This window comes from Equus quagga, chromosome 14 (assembly GCF_021613505.1).
Source record: "Equus quagga isolate Etosha38 chromosome 14, UCLA_HA_Equagga_1.0, whole genome shotgun sequence".
Lineage (NCBI taxonomy): Eukaryota > Metazoa > Chordata > Mammalia > Perissodactyla > Equidae > Equus > Equus quagga.
Window position 1 is genome coordinate 78,449,209 of NC_060280.1, and position 14,070 is coordinate 78,463,278.

At 47.1% G+C, this 14,070-nt stretch overlaps 1 protein-coding gene across 4 annotated transcripts in view; it reads left to right on the plus strand.

Annotated features, from left to right (window-relative positions):
• APLP2 (amyloid beta precursor like protein 2) overlaps positions 1-14,070 on the plus strand; it is a 74,069-nt gene that overhangs the window by 46,935 nt on the left and 13,064 nt on the right. For 2 of the 4 annotated variants that reach the window (XM_046684941.1, XM_046684942.1), the window contains exons 4-11: positions 2,120-2,232; positions 2,978-3,174; positions 3,564-3,772; positions 4,946-5,113; positions 8,211-8,341; positions 9,856-9,930; positions 11,073-11,231; positions 12,091-12,219. In XM_046684941.1, the coding sequence (XP_046540897.1) occupies positions 2,120-2,232; positions 2,978-3,174; positions 3,564-3,772; positions 4,946-5,113; positions 8,211-8,341; positions 9,856-9,930; positions 11,073-11,231; positions 12,091-12,219 (1,181 nt within the window). The remainder of the gene's footprint in view (positions 1-2,119; positions 2,233-2,977; positions 3,175-3,563; positions 3,773-4,945; positions 5,114-8,210; positions 8,342-9,855; positions 9,931-11,072; positions 11,232-12,090; positions 12,220-14,070) is intronic. The other 2 variants (XM_046684943.1, XM_046684944.1) reach the window with 1 other exon arrangement.

Below are 14,070 nucleotides of genomic sequence, written 5' to 3' on the forward strand. Positions count from 1 at the left end.
GAAGGACTGAATGCTCCGTGCCCGGGGACTGAGTCTGAGGCCGAGGGGTCCTGAAGGACCAGGCCATGACGATGAAGCTGGGGAGTGGGTCCGTGTGGACTGACCACTGGTTCAAAGCCCTAAGACCTTTCTCAGGCCAGATTCCTTTCTTATTTGTACTCTTTTTTTTTTTTAACCTGGGAGGTGAGCCTGCCTGCTTCCTTTCCCCTGCCCCTGCTTACTGCTTCTGTCCCTGAGCTAACCACACATCTCTCCCTCTGTTGGTTTCTGCCCACTTAGACCATCTATGGAGGGCATTGGTGATGCATAAGAATCACTTGGGATGCTTGTTTAATGCAAATTACTGAGTTCCTCCTTGGACCTACCAAATCAGAATCTCTGGGTAATAATCCAGTGATATATATATATACATCTTTAGCTTTTCTTTTTTTTTTTTTTTGAAGATTTTATTTTTCCCTTTTCTCCCCAAAAGCTCCCTGGTACATAGTTGTACACTTCTAGTTATGGGCCCTTCCGGCTGTGGCATGTGGGATGCCACCTCAGCGTGGCCTGACGAGTGGTGCCTTGTCTGCGCCGAGGATCCGAACCTGTGAAACCCTGGGCTGCCAAAGCAGAGCAAGCAAACCCAACCACTCAGCCACGGGGCTGGCCCCCAGTTTGTAGCTTTTTATTATGGAAGTTACACACGTATCCAAACACAGAGAAAATAATACCATTAGCCCTCACGTACCATTGCCCAGCTATATAATGATCATCAATTCATGAGCCACTCTGTGTCATCTACCCAACCTGATCATGTAGCCCCACTCCCATCTACCCCTGATTATTTGGAAACAAATCCCAGATACTGTTTTTTTTCTATAAATACTTCACGTATTTCTACAAGATAAGGATTCTGTTTCTAAACAGCTATGTGTATTTTGCCCCCAGCTTTTTATTTTTGAAGTTTCAGACCTAGAGAAACAAATGCCATGGCAAACGCCTCTGTCCCTGTTACCGAGGGTCTCCAGTTTTGCCTCGTCTATCCACCTCACTATGTGTGTGTGTGTCTTCCCTATTTTTTTTGTTGTTAAACCATTTGGAAGTAAGTTGGGATATCGTGATAGTTCACCTCTAAATATTTCAGCTTTTCCTAAGAGTGAAGATATTGTCCTATATAACTATGATCCAGTAATCACATTTTGGACAGTTTCCCTAAATGTCCAAAAAGTGTCCTTTATAGCTTCATTTTAAAAAGAATAATACATTATATTTGATCTAGAACAGTTCCTCAGTCTTTTTTTTTTTAAATCTTTTACGACAATGGTAATTTTTAAGAGTCTAGGCTATTTGTTTAACAAAATATCCCTGAATTTGAGCTTGTCTTATGGTTTTATCATGATTAGATTCAGATGACATTATTTTGGCAGAAAGACTATGTAGGTGACATGTTCTCCTTATGACATCACTTATGTCAGCTTGTCCATTGCTGGTGATGTTAAATGGTCACCTGGTTAAGGTACTATCCTCCAGAGTTTCCCATTGCAATGGCACCTGTTCCCCTTTGTACTTAACCCTCCGTTGGTGGATCTTACCTGAATCAGTTGTGACAGCGGTGGTTTGTCTTAGAGCTCAATGTCTTTAGGTACACAAAGGGGTAAAGTAAGATTCATTGGTACGTTAGGAGAACACCTAGTCTTAGTTTCCTGAGCATTTTGTTGTTAGAACCGATGTGGGCAGAAATAGGGAAGGAAGAGGCTAGGAATATTGTGCATGTGAAACCAGAGGTGACGGAGGGGAGCTGTGTGTGCTCGAGGTCATGGAGGGGGAATCCGCTTCCAGTTCTCCGTCTTGTGTTGCTGCAGCCCTGCAGTGGCAGTGTCAGGGCTTGAGGTCGGCGAAGAGTGGGAAAGGTCCCAGGCATCACGGCTGAAACACAGTGCCGAGCTCTAGAGGCTGCTCGCCTGCAGCTGTAACGCCCAGTTGGCCCTTGAAGATGAGAGATGTACATCAGCTCATGTACATTAGAGCTGCTCCTGTCTACACCTCACTGTGTAACTGTCATAATAATCTGCAGCGAGCATCGTTCTTACCTTGAATCGTGATCAGATTTGCTTCTGACAAAGCCTCTTTTTTCCAGTGGGTGAATTTGTGAGTGATGTTCTGCTAGTTCCAGAAAAGTGCCAGTTTTTCCACAAAGAGCGGATGGAGGTGTGTGAGAATCACCAGCATTGGCACGCTGTAGTCAAAGAGGTAAAAGCATGCATGCAAAAAGTCAAGTGTTTTTTCTCTTAGAAGAGAAAATAGAATTTTTCTCCAAGGCTTACCATCATTTTAAATCAGTTTTCTGTATTTTCCCTTTATCCTCTTGAAAGTTTACGATTACTTGTATCTTCTCAATTAAAAATATTTGGGAGAACAGTAGGTATTTTGTAGGAAAGTACAGTGTTGACAGTTCAGCCTCTAAAGTTAAGGATATTAAAAAGGTTGTTAAGCAAGGATGCTGTCAGCAGGACTCCCAGGAAGGCTGTGCTAAAGCCCAAAGCCTGTGTGGAAATAGCCAAGTATAGAAAACGTGGATCAGATGCCGTTTCAGTCTTGTAGTGGAGAGAAACCCTTTCTTAGGCGTGTCTTCTGTAGGTGAGTTGGTTCTCCAGTCAGTTGTCTGTCTTGGTCACATTCTGCATCGGCACCCTCTTCAGTGAGGAATGTAAATGATCGTTGACTACCTTTAACTGCTGTTGATAATTACTAGAAGAAAGTCTGTTTTCCTTAGTTCTCTTCCAGCTTTGGGCTTTCAGCATTTTTGGCTTAGATTCCTGTAAGTCTTGTTAAAATAATATCGTCACAGCTTTTTGACAAAATTTATGAGTCCATGAGAGAAAGCATTCCATCGTGGTTTGATAAGGATTTCTTTTGGATAAAGCTAGGGGTTGGGAGTACTTGACCAGGTTTACTGTGGAGTGTGTTCTGATATTGGTGTACGCGTTTCCTTTAGGCCTGTCTGACTCAGGGAATGACCTTATATAGCTACGGCATGCTGCTGCCCTGTGGGGTAGACCAGTTCCACGGCACTGAATATGTGTGCTGCCCTCAGACAAAGACCATTGAATCTACTGTGTCAAAAGAAGACGAGGAAGATGAGGAGGAGGAGGAGGGGGAGGATGAAGAGGAAGACTATGATATTTATAAAAGGTAAACTCTTGTCCTGAGCCTGTGAAATCGTTTTGCTGGTGGCTTGGGTTGCTCATCCCTTACTTGTGGGTAGAGTGGGCATGCCCTTGTCACGCTGGAGGTGAGCCAGCTTGCATTCCATTCTAGCCGTAGTTGACCCCAGGAGGACCAGTGGCTTTCAGCTTTGTGTCGCCCGGCCACGCTGCTTGCTGCAGGTCAGTGCTGCCCCGGCTTGCTAACTCTTGCCTTTTGCTGCTGTAGCTGGGCTGAGGGCTTTAATGGTGCAGTTCAGTGCGAGTTGAGCTTATTTCCTGTCTCTGTTTTTGTGTTTCAAAATAGGGAAGAGAATCATTGTTGTGCTTTGTGTATTGGAATTGGTGTTAACCTTCCTTTTTTATTGTGACCTTTAGTGAATTTCCTACCGAAGCAGATTTGGAAGACTTCACAGAGGCAGCTGTGGATGTGGATGACGAGGATGAGGAAGAAGGGGAGGAAGTGGTGGAAGATCGTGATTACTACTACGACACCTTTAAAGGAGATGACTACAACGAGGAGAACCCAACTGAACCCAGCAGTGATGGGACTATTTCAGAAAAGGAAATTACTCACGATGTTAAAGGTAATGCGACGTCGAGCCGTGGCGTTAAAATCCGTACGGTAATCACTTACTTAGAATTTTGGGCTGCATTCATCACAGGTAAGTCACAGAGGAGAGGTGGTGCTTCTGTGTGCTGAAGGTGAAGGCAGCCCTCCAGTGTGCTGGTGGCGCCATCATAGAAGTGGGCACCCAGGCCACTGCAGGGCTGGCAGTTGACACGTCCGGGAGGAGATGCAAAACTGAATCGCAGAACTGTCCTTTGCATTGTAAGGACTTAACTGGAGACAAGGGAGACAGCATGATCTACCGTTGGGCAGAGTTCCTCGACATTCAGCCTGGGGTGTTTTCTCTCCAGGGGGAGCCCCCCTCCTCAGTACTCCAAAGCCCCAACCTTCTAGGGTGGAAATAACTTCCTGGTTCTTCTCTTCCTGAGTATATGCCAATCTGTAGGCTGCCCTGTTTGCCCGCTAGAAAGATACTTGTAACTGGGAGGGTGGAATTTAATGACTTTCTACTGGTGAGGCATTAGGGCCAGCAGTTTTTTTTATCTTGCCAATTTTTTTAAAAAGTCAACAGTTTCAGAGCCATTTACTCACAGCCTCCTGCTGATTGTATATTTGAAGCCAGGTGACATCTGAAGAATTATTTAGGACCGACTGAGGGGAGTTACTTAGCGAGTCTAGACGTTTTTGATTCATCTTGGAGAACGTAAAAGTGTGCGCTTGTCCTTTCCAGGTGCTTACCTGGTGTTTTCTGTGGTTATCACCATGGAAACAGCCTTTTCCCCTGTGTCGTCTCCTTTGGTCCTTGACACCACCAGGATAGACAAGTCAGGCCAATATGTCCACCTAGCAGGCCAGGAATGTGAGGCCCGTGGAGCTGCGAGATAAGGCATTCCTCTGTGTCAGTCTGTACATCAGTCTAGACTCAAGGCAGTGCAAATAATATTTTAGTTCCTAAACATCTTTATTATATCAGAATGGAAAACGCCTGCATCCTCAGAAATGGCTGGCTCGAGTGGTGAGTTAGTTCACCAGGGCATTGAGGTTCTGTCCAGTCTTGGCCTTGGCTGAGGTTAAGTACGTCACCTGGTCCCTCCTCCTCGCCCGTCCCACCCCTTGCTGGTGTGTAGTGTTGTGAAGCCTTTGCAGCTGCTGCCTCTGTCCTGCTGACGTTCTGACCATTTTCACACAGCTGTCTGCTCCCAGGAGGCGATGACGGGGCCCTGCCGGGCCGTGATGCCTCGTTGGTACTTCGACCTCTCCAAGGGAAAGTGCGTGCGCTTTATATATGGCGGCTGCGGAGGCAACAGGAACAATTTTGAGTCTGAGGATTATTGTATGGCTGTGTGTAAAACGATGAGTAAGTCCCGCCGCGCTGGCTCTGTGCAGCAGCACCGTCCTGTCCAGCGTTCTGTCTCTTTCCGGGCCGTCCTCGTGACTGCATCTGTGTGGTGCTCCCTGCCAACTCAGGTGTTTGCTGTCGGTCGTTTCCCTCATCTTTGTGCTTTCTAGATCTAGGCTGTGCTTTCCTGTTGGCAGTTGTAAGCTCAGTTTCCATGTCTGTGCTCATGTGGGTCTGGTGGTGGTGGTGGTGGTGTGTTCCCTCCCTGGCACAGCGGGAGAGCCCGGGGGCTTGTTCTCTCCTGCCTCGCAGTCCGAGGCCCCCAGAGGCTTCTGTGTTGGCTGGGAAGGCAGCCTCGCCCTCAGCTCTCTGGTGGAGAGGCACAGGGTGGGTAAGCAGATTGGCTGAGTTCTGCACGTGCTCGTTTCTGGGCTTTGCCTCTCGTTCTTGTTTCTGAGCCACCCCGTCACCGGCCCCTGTGATGCATGGTGACTGAAGGGCTGCCCACTCTCCAAGAAGTGGCAATAGGGATACTTTGGGGAGACCAGAACAGTGAAATACCATGCTTGGTGCACTCTAGGGAGAGAGCTCTGCAGCCAAGTGGTAGTAACTCTTTTTCTCCAATATGCTGACAACACTGGACCATGTAGAACTTTAGAAAGTGAAGGAATTTTAGTTTATGTATTCTTTGATCACGAAGGAAATTCTGTGGTTCAGTTGAGTTGGGTTTACTTAGACATTGGTAGGAAAAGTTTTGCTTTTCTCTGTGGTTACCCTTTTGCCTTTTTAAGAGCCTTTTTCGCTTGCCTTGTAGTACTAACCCATGTGTTTGGAGAACCCGGAGGCCAGGCAGTCTTCTTGGTTCTGATTCTGTAAGTCACGAGAGGAAGGATTTGCTGCCTGCCCCTGGTGCTTGCTCTAAAGATATTTGGCTGAAGCTTCTGATGGTTTTTTCATTCAAATACTTGCTTGTCTGTCTTTCCTTGCTCCACCAAAAGATTTTCTAAATCTAAATATGATATAGTGTGTACTTTTCGTGCTTCCACTCCAGCTGCTGCTCTGTGGAAAGGCTGTTTTTATTTGAAATGATTGAAAGGTGAAAAAAAATATGAGTCCTTAGGGAACTTTACAGGCAGAAACTTTTTTATTCAGGAAAGATGTAGATAGAGAAATTCTTGTGGTATTTCCTGCTTTGTGAAACTGCTTAAACTAAGGGACAACAAAACATTGTTTCAGCTTGAAGCTTGAGGAATCAGGGGTTGTTAAAAGATCTCACTTAACATGCAGGCGTCCTCCTAGACCTGAAGGATCAGGCCGGTAGTGCTGTGGGACCGTGGAGTGACAGCTCTTGAGAGCATTGGTGGTGCGAGGGCTGCAGAACGGTCGATCCCTGTGACTTGCGGTGGGGAGACCTGCCCGGGAGAGGCAGCCTGCTCACGTGCTTGTGGCCTGGAGCACTTTGACGGCCTGGAAACATCACTGTTCCAGTGGTCAAGTTTGTGCCCCTCCTTAAAAGGGATGGAGGTGGACGAATATGCTGGCTTCGTGAGCTGATCATTTTCCCATGGTCTGAAGGACGTGGTCCTGGCTCGGAGCCCAGCGGGTCTTCAGCACCATCCGCCTGGTCTGCTGCTGCGTTCCCCTTTTGTTCCCAGCGGCGGAGGCAGCTTGTGTTTTGTATTATCTTGATCCAGCTCAGTGATATGAACCATAGACTCCGTCTGCAACACATAAGCCTTTAAGCTGCAGGCGCGCAGTGCTGATGGCGACGTGCTTGTTGGCACGGATGGACTTCAGTGCCTTAAGTTCCCCCAGCTGAACCTTTGAGTGGCACGGGGAACATGGCTTGTGAAGCCGTGTATTCTATATAGCTAAGCTGAAATCAGCTGTTGAGATCCTATTTAAACTTGTGTAGGAGCCAAATATTCTTAGCAAAAATAGTTGTAGCTTTTAGGTTTAAAGCTGAATAAGAGGAGGTAAATAAATAAAAAGATGCTCTGACAGAAGAACTTTGGAGTAGCTGAGTAATCTGTAGTTAGATTCATCAGTTACATGGTTGTTTGAAGGTTGTATTAAAGTTATGCAATTCTGGAAGTTAGATGAATCTGTTTCTGAATTTAAAATTGGTTGAATTTTGGCATTTGCTCTCCACTTAGCTCTGACAGTATGTCAGGATAGCAAGTTGTGCAAGCAGGGTACCTGTCGTTCTTCCCTAGCTTGGGAAGTCACAACTGCGCTGGGCTAATAAGTTTCCATGAGTGTTTCCTAAGAGGCTGACTAAACTTGTCACCTCAGTCCTTCCGTGAATGAGGCTACGCTCCACTGTGCAGATACTCACCTGCCTGGGGCCACCAAGAGCTGATTACGCTTGACTGGCAGCAAGCAGCGTTTGCCCTCATGCGTCTGTTCTCTGGGTGTTGGCCTGCTAGGGCCAGTGAGTGTCGGGGATTGAACAGCCCAGGGTGTCTTCGCAGTCCGCGGTAAGTCCTTGTCCAGCGTCGCATCTGCATTTCTCCCTGTTATCTGGGGTGGAAGAGTCCTTCAAGGAGACGGAAGACTAAAATGTGGTGGCTGCAGGGGTTTGGACTTTCCCTGCCCAGTCTGTGTGCCAGAACATTCAGTGGAATCACCTCCCCAAAGTAAGTTCTGACCTCAGAATAGCCAGCAGAGCCCCACTTTCCTTTCAGAATGCAGACCTTGTGGAAGTGCCTCTGCCGGTCCGACCTCAGCCCTTGTCTCGGCTCAGATGCTGTCAGTGACAGCAAGCAGGGTAGCTGTGTTTTAGGTTTTAAGGTTTTAAGGTTTCAAGAACTGAGGGAAGGTATAGAAGAAGTGATTTCCTTTTCTGTCCTTGAAGTCCTAAGTAAAGACGCCTCGCTGGTGCCGCAGACACCAGGGGACATGGGCTCGCCTGGTGGGTCAATAGCACGTCAGGAAGGTGGACCCCTGTAATCTAACAGGGGAGTCTTGGCAGCAGGAGCACCCTGCGCTTTGGGGGGTGTGCGACCAACTCGTCCATTCTCAGCTCCTGAGCTTGGTCTTCTTCCTGGAGCACAGTGCGGTTTCCACTTGGGCCTGACTCCCAAAGAGAACTCCCTCTGTTACTTTGTTTCAGTTCCCCCAACTCCTCTGCCAACCAATGATGTCGATGTGTATTTCGAGACCTCTGCTGATGATAATGAGCATGCTCGCTTCCAGAAGGCCAAGGAGCAGCTGGAAATTCGGCACCGCAACCGGATGGACAGGGTAAACCTCGGCGCTGCCCTGTCTCAGTGGGGTTTGGCTTTGGCTAACATGGTTTTCATGGTTGAAGGAAAGGGACCCCTTCTCCCTAGGCTGTCATGCTGTGTTAGGACAGGTGAGCTGTGAGTATAAGCAGCACTGCCCCCTGGGCGTGACTAGGATCCATCCTCAGTCGTCTCCCTGATAATGTCATTACCCTCTGAGTGCCTTTCACATTCCAGACTCCATGCTGGGCACGTTCTGTAACCATCTGGTTTGCTGCTGCTTTTTTTTTTTTTTTTTTTTAAGATTGGCACCTCCGCTAACATCTGTTGCCAATCTTTTTTTTTTCCTTCTCCCAAAAGCCCCCCAGTACATAGTTGTATATTCTAGTTGTAGGTCCTTCTGGTTGTGCTATGTGGGATGCCGCCTCAGCATGACCTGATGAGCGGTGCTACATCTGTGCCCAGTATGCAAACCAGTGAAACCCTGGGCTGCTGAAGTGGAGTGCGCAAACTCAATCACTTGGCCACGGGGCCAGCCCTTGCTCTTATTTATTTTATTTATTTTTTATGGAAGATTAGCCCTGAGCTAACATGTGCTGCCAGTCGTCCTTTTTTTTTTTCTTTTTTTTTGCTGAGGAAGACTGGCCCTGAGCCAGCATCCATGCCCATCTTTCTCTACTTTATATGTGGGACGCCTGGCACAGCATGGCTTGCCAAGCAGTGTGTACATCCGCACCTGGGATCTGAACTGGTGAACCCCAGGCTGCCGAAGCAGAACATGCAAACTTGACCACTGTGCCACTGGGCTGGCCCCCCTTAGTCGTATTATTTTTCTTTGCCATTAACTAACTTAAAAAAAAATTATTTTAAAGAAGGGAACTTTATATCACAGGTGTAAATGGAGTGCTAGTTTCGTTTGCCAGTAGATGAGGGAACTGTAGAGAGACGTTAGGTGACAGCAAGCGTGGATGAATTCATTCTAGCTAGATCGTGTGGCTGTGAGGGTTCTGAGTCTCGGGATGCTCTGTTTTCCTCAGAGGGTTGTAGGTGTTAGCGGAAGATGAGTTCTGCAGTGTGGCTTGTCTTAGGCTTCCTCAGAGGGCTGAAGAAGACTGCCAGGGGAGGTCCTGCTAGGTCCGAGCCACCTGACCCATTGCCTGTGCTGGGCATTTGGGCCATGCTCGATGCTCTGTCTTAACCACGTTAGCTCTGAGAAGTAGGTATTAACTGCCCCCCCACCCCCATTCTTTTTGAGGAGGCTGAGGCAGAGTGACTTTTAAATAACTTGCTCAAGGTTATCTGCCAGGGAGATTGTGGGACTGAGGCTCCGTGTGGGGATTCTGGAGGCCTAGGACCTGCAGCCTCTTGTCATCGACAGGCTGAAATGGCCCTCAGCTCGCGAGGCATCAGACGACATGTTTCCTTTTGTCCGGTTTCCTACGTTCGATTCAGGGCCTGGCAGTATTTTTAGAGAGTAGGGGAATTGTTTCAGAGATGATTCTCTGGTTAAGGTGGGTTTGGCCTTTGTTCCAGGTAAAGAAGGAGTGGGAAGAGGCCGAACTTCAGGCGAAGAACCTCCCGAAAGCAGAGAGGCAGACTCTCATTCAGGTGAGATGTTCTCGGGGCAGAGCTCCAGCCTGACCCTTTGAAACAGGGTCAGGCCACCACACAGGAAACTGGAGCCTGATACCTCCTTTCAGTTGAGAGCTTATGTTACAAGGAAGTTTGAACTGACCGGCTTTTTTTCACTTCCCAGCTGGCATTCTCCAGAATTGCTCACCTCTGGTACTCGGAAACCAAACCCCAGCCAGTGCACACCGAACTCATGCCAGGCAGTAACCTTAGCTCGCTGCTGTCCTGGCACGGTCCTCGGTCCCCTTCATTCTTAGGCTGTGACTTGTTCAGCAGTACTGAAATCTTTTTTTGTAGACTTGTTGAAAAGTCAAAAGGCAGAAAATAAAGCTCTCGGATAGCAGTTCCTCTCTAACTCTATAAGAGTGTAACCTCAGTCCTCGCGGCACCTGCGTGCTCCTTGAAGAGAGTGTCCATAGGAACAGGGTGGCAGTTTACAGGTTTGGGTTTCATAACTTGGTTACATTTTAAGTCAGTATGTTTTTATGTTTCACTGAGATGTTTTCATCTCATGATGACGCTTCATTGGCACACCTTTGCTTTTTTTATCAATCACCTAGAAAATCTGAGAGTGTTAATTTCTATGTAGCCAATGCATCCTACACAGGGACAGTTTGTTCACAGCCTTAAACTGGACCTTTCAACCTGGCCAGGGGCCTCACAACCTGCTTTCCCTTCATGAGTTTGGTGTGAATGACTCAGCACAACCCACGCTATTACTGGCATGTGTTTTAAAGTATACCTCTTGTTGGTCTGTGGTCTCAGGATCTGGAAGTCAGTGCCTTGCTGCAGTGTGGGAAGGATAGCGTTCTTTTCTTGCAGGGCCTGTGGAGAGACCAGGCACTGGGCTTCTAGCTCTAGTCGTTTCAGTTACGGAAATGCTAAGGAGTCCTTGTGACACCCAGATTTACCGTGCCCTCATCAGAAGAGGAAGGTAGTCATCCCGATGGAAATCAGATATAACGTAGACTCAGATCCCAGCCTCGCTGCGCTCTGGACCTGTGACAGCTGGCACAGGCACTGGGCGCGGAGAAGCACAGCATTGCGGTCTACAGTTGTGTGCTTAGACTTCCTCCAGGCACCGTGAATTATGTGTTGTTCCTTCTTTCTTGGTTTAGCACTTCCAAGCTATGGTCAAAGCTTTGGAGAAGGAAGCAGCCAGTGAGAAGCAGCAGCTGGTGGAAACCCACCTGGCTCGAGTGGAGGCGATGCTGAACGACCGCCGCCGGATGGCTCTGGAGAACTACCTGGCGGCCTTGCAGTCTGACCCACCGCGGGTGAGTTGTGCGTGGAGCCGAGTCCCTGGTGAATTGGATCCTCAGCATTGCCTGCCCTAAAGTGTGTGTGTGGGACCAATTTATGACACACAGGTCAGTAAAAATTACTTTTTTATAATAGGTTCTGGCAAGTCTGGAGGTAAGAAACTAAGAGTAGGGAGGAAAAGGTATTATGTTCTCTAGTGTCTGCTTATGGAGACTTAGCATTACGTTTATGCCTGCATGTGCCACCTGTGATAGGCAAGTATCTTACCGTAGAAAAGCATAACCTCAGGATGCTCGTTTAGTTGTCTCATTGCTGAATTTTTGTAGTAGCCTTTCTTTCAAAGAATAAAAACATGCCTTCCATGGACAAAGGCCTTTGAACTAGTTCTATTCTAAATAAGATTATGAAGAAAAGGATGAAGTAATTTATACTGAAACTCTTTGTGCTAGCTGTTTCAAACTTGTTTGTCCTTTAACTCGAACCTACCTTGTTTTGGGGCGTGGAAAGGAGGCTGTTTGTGTTCTTCTTAGGCAAGTAGTCTTTTCTGGTGACACAGGGACTGCCCAGCTTGTACTTAGGATGTCAGATGCTGAGCTCGGGAAAGAGGACAGAGTGGAAGAGGACAGTGGGCTAGAAACCCTGGGAAATACTGTTTGTTAAGGAGCCAGTATAACTTTGGAACTTAGTTTTTGGTACTTTTACTTAGAAAGGCAGCTTCTTGTTACTTAGTAAGCTAGAAGCTTTTAAAAGTACGGCTTTCATTCTTGTGCCTCACTGAGCTTTACATTCGTAAGTGACTTTTTTAAGCTTTGTTTTCTGCCTCTTTTCACTTCCCTAGTTTCTGGGTGTTAAAAGAACTGTCCTCTCTCGCAGCCTCATCGCATCCTCCAGGCTTTGCGGCGTTACGTCCGTGCTGAGAACAAGGATCGCCTGCATACCATCCGCCATTACCAGCACGTGTTGGCTGTCGACCCAGAGAAGGCGGCCCAGATGAAATCCCAGGTGTGCTAGACAAGGTGGCCGTGGCTGCGGGAATTTCCGATGGGGAGAGGCTGCTCTGACCCATGGTTGGAGAGCACTGACGGTCGCGCTTGTTACTAGTGCTCAGAAAATGATTTTCGATTTCCAGAGACATTAGGTACATGAGTTGGTTTTTGCGAAGGTACTCTATTAAATATCTTTTCCGTACTTTTTTATATTATGTACTTTCTGCTTAAAACAGTTTCTGAAAGTTTAGAAATACATGATTATGTTGAAGAGAGAAGTCAGTTTCTAAATTATTTTTTATATCAGTTTATTTCTGATTTAGGGTATCACCAGAATTAATATTTGAAATCTTTTTCTAGACAGATACATCAAGTAGATCTTAAAAATTGGCGTCTTGGGTTGTGCGTTACAGTGTTTGTTTAGACAGACTGGTCCGCTCCTGGGGTCTGACCCTGCTGAGTCCAGCTTTACTTTACAGGTGTTGATGGAGGTTTGTGTCTGGACCTGCTTTCTAATTTCAGTATTGTCTCTATATTAACTTGAGTTTTACTCTTCTATTCATTGAAAGTGAATGTGCCCACAAGATTGCTAGCTCCTTTTAAACCAGGAAATCTAGTAGTTGAGCCTGTTAGTTTTCCTGGAGGGCCTTATAGTGACGTAACTGATGTTTTATTTCCTCCCATGATTTAAGTAGAGTGCTGTGCTGGTTGTGGGCACTCAGTGTACATGGGATGCACTGACAAGCATGAGTGCTTGCCCATCATCCCAGGAACCCCCCTCCCGGCCTCGTGCTGCATGTGTATTAGGATTGTAAAGTAATCTGTCCTCCTGGAGTATTGCAGCTAAGGTTATTGCTCCATTTCTTGAGCAGAAGTTTGTGTGCTGTCTGCCTCCTAATTCTGCAGTAGCCTCTGACAATACAAAGTTGACTCCCTGTCTCCCCCTGAGCAGTGCATGATCCAGTATAGAATTAATTATGTGAGCTATCGAGATGAGGAATCATTGTCTTTAAATACATAGAGTTCACTCTGTCATTTGGATGTTTGGGGGAATGAATGGACTCTGGCTCCTAGAGGGGGAAGAATGTAGAAAGGGGCTGGGGCTGGGATCCTAGGAGGCCTCTGGTAGGGCCTGGACCACCAGGCCTTGCTTTGAGCTGCTTGGAGTAGAGAAGGAGAAAAGGCCAGGAGTCCTAGAGTAGCTCCCAGGAAGCTTAGGTCGGAAGTACCTGCCTCTTGACAGGGGTTAGATTTTTCAGGTCTACTTGATTTTATAAAAAATGTTATTTTGGGGACCAGCCCAGTGGTGTACTGCTTAAATTTGCATGTCAGTGGCCCCAGGTTTGTGGGTTCAGATCCTGGGCATGGACCTACACACCACACTGCTCATCCAGCCATGCCATGGCGGCATCCCACATATAAAATAGAGGAAGATTGACACAGATGTTAGCTCAACGCAAATCTTCCTTACCAAAAAAAAAAATTTTTTTTCAAATTTTTTGTGGAAAAACTAGACTATTGTGTAGTATTTTACAGAAAAATAGCCTGTTTTATGTGGTGAGGGTGGAAGGAAAGGCATAAAAACGTGTCAAGGACATGATCACAAATAAAGTTATCTGCCTACAAATTAATTTAATTCAAAAATAAACCTGTTAATGTAGCTTAATGGTATAAAACAAGGCACTGAAAATGCCTAGATGAGGGGGCCGGCCCTGTGGCTGAGTGGTTAAGTTCATGTGCTCTGCTGCATCGCCCCAGGGTTTTGCCGGTTTGGATCCTGGGCGCGGACGTGGCACCACTCGTCAGGCCGTGCTGAGACGGTGTCCCACATAGCACAGCCAGAAGGACCCACAACTAAAATATACAA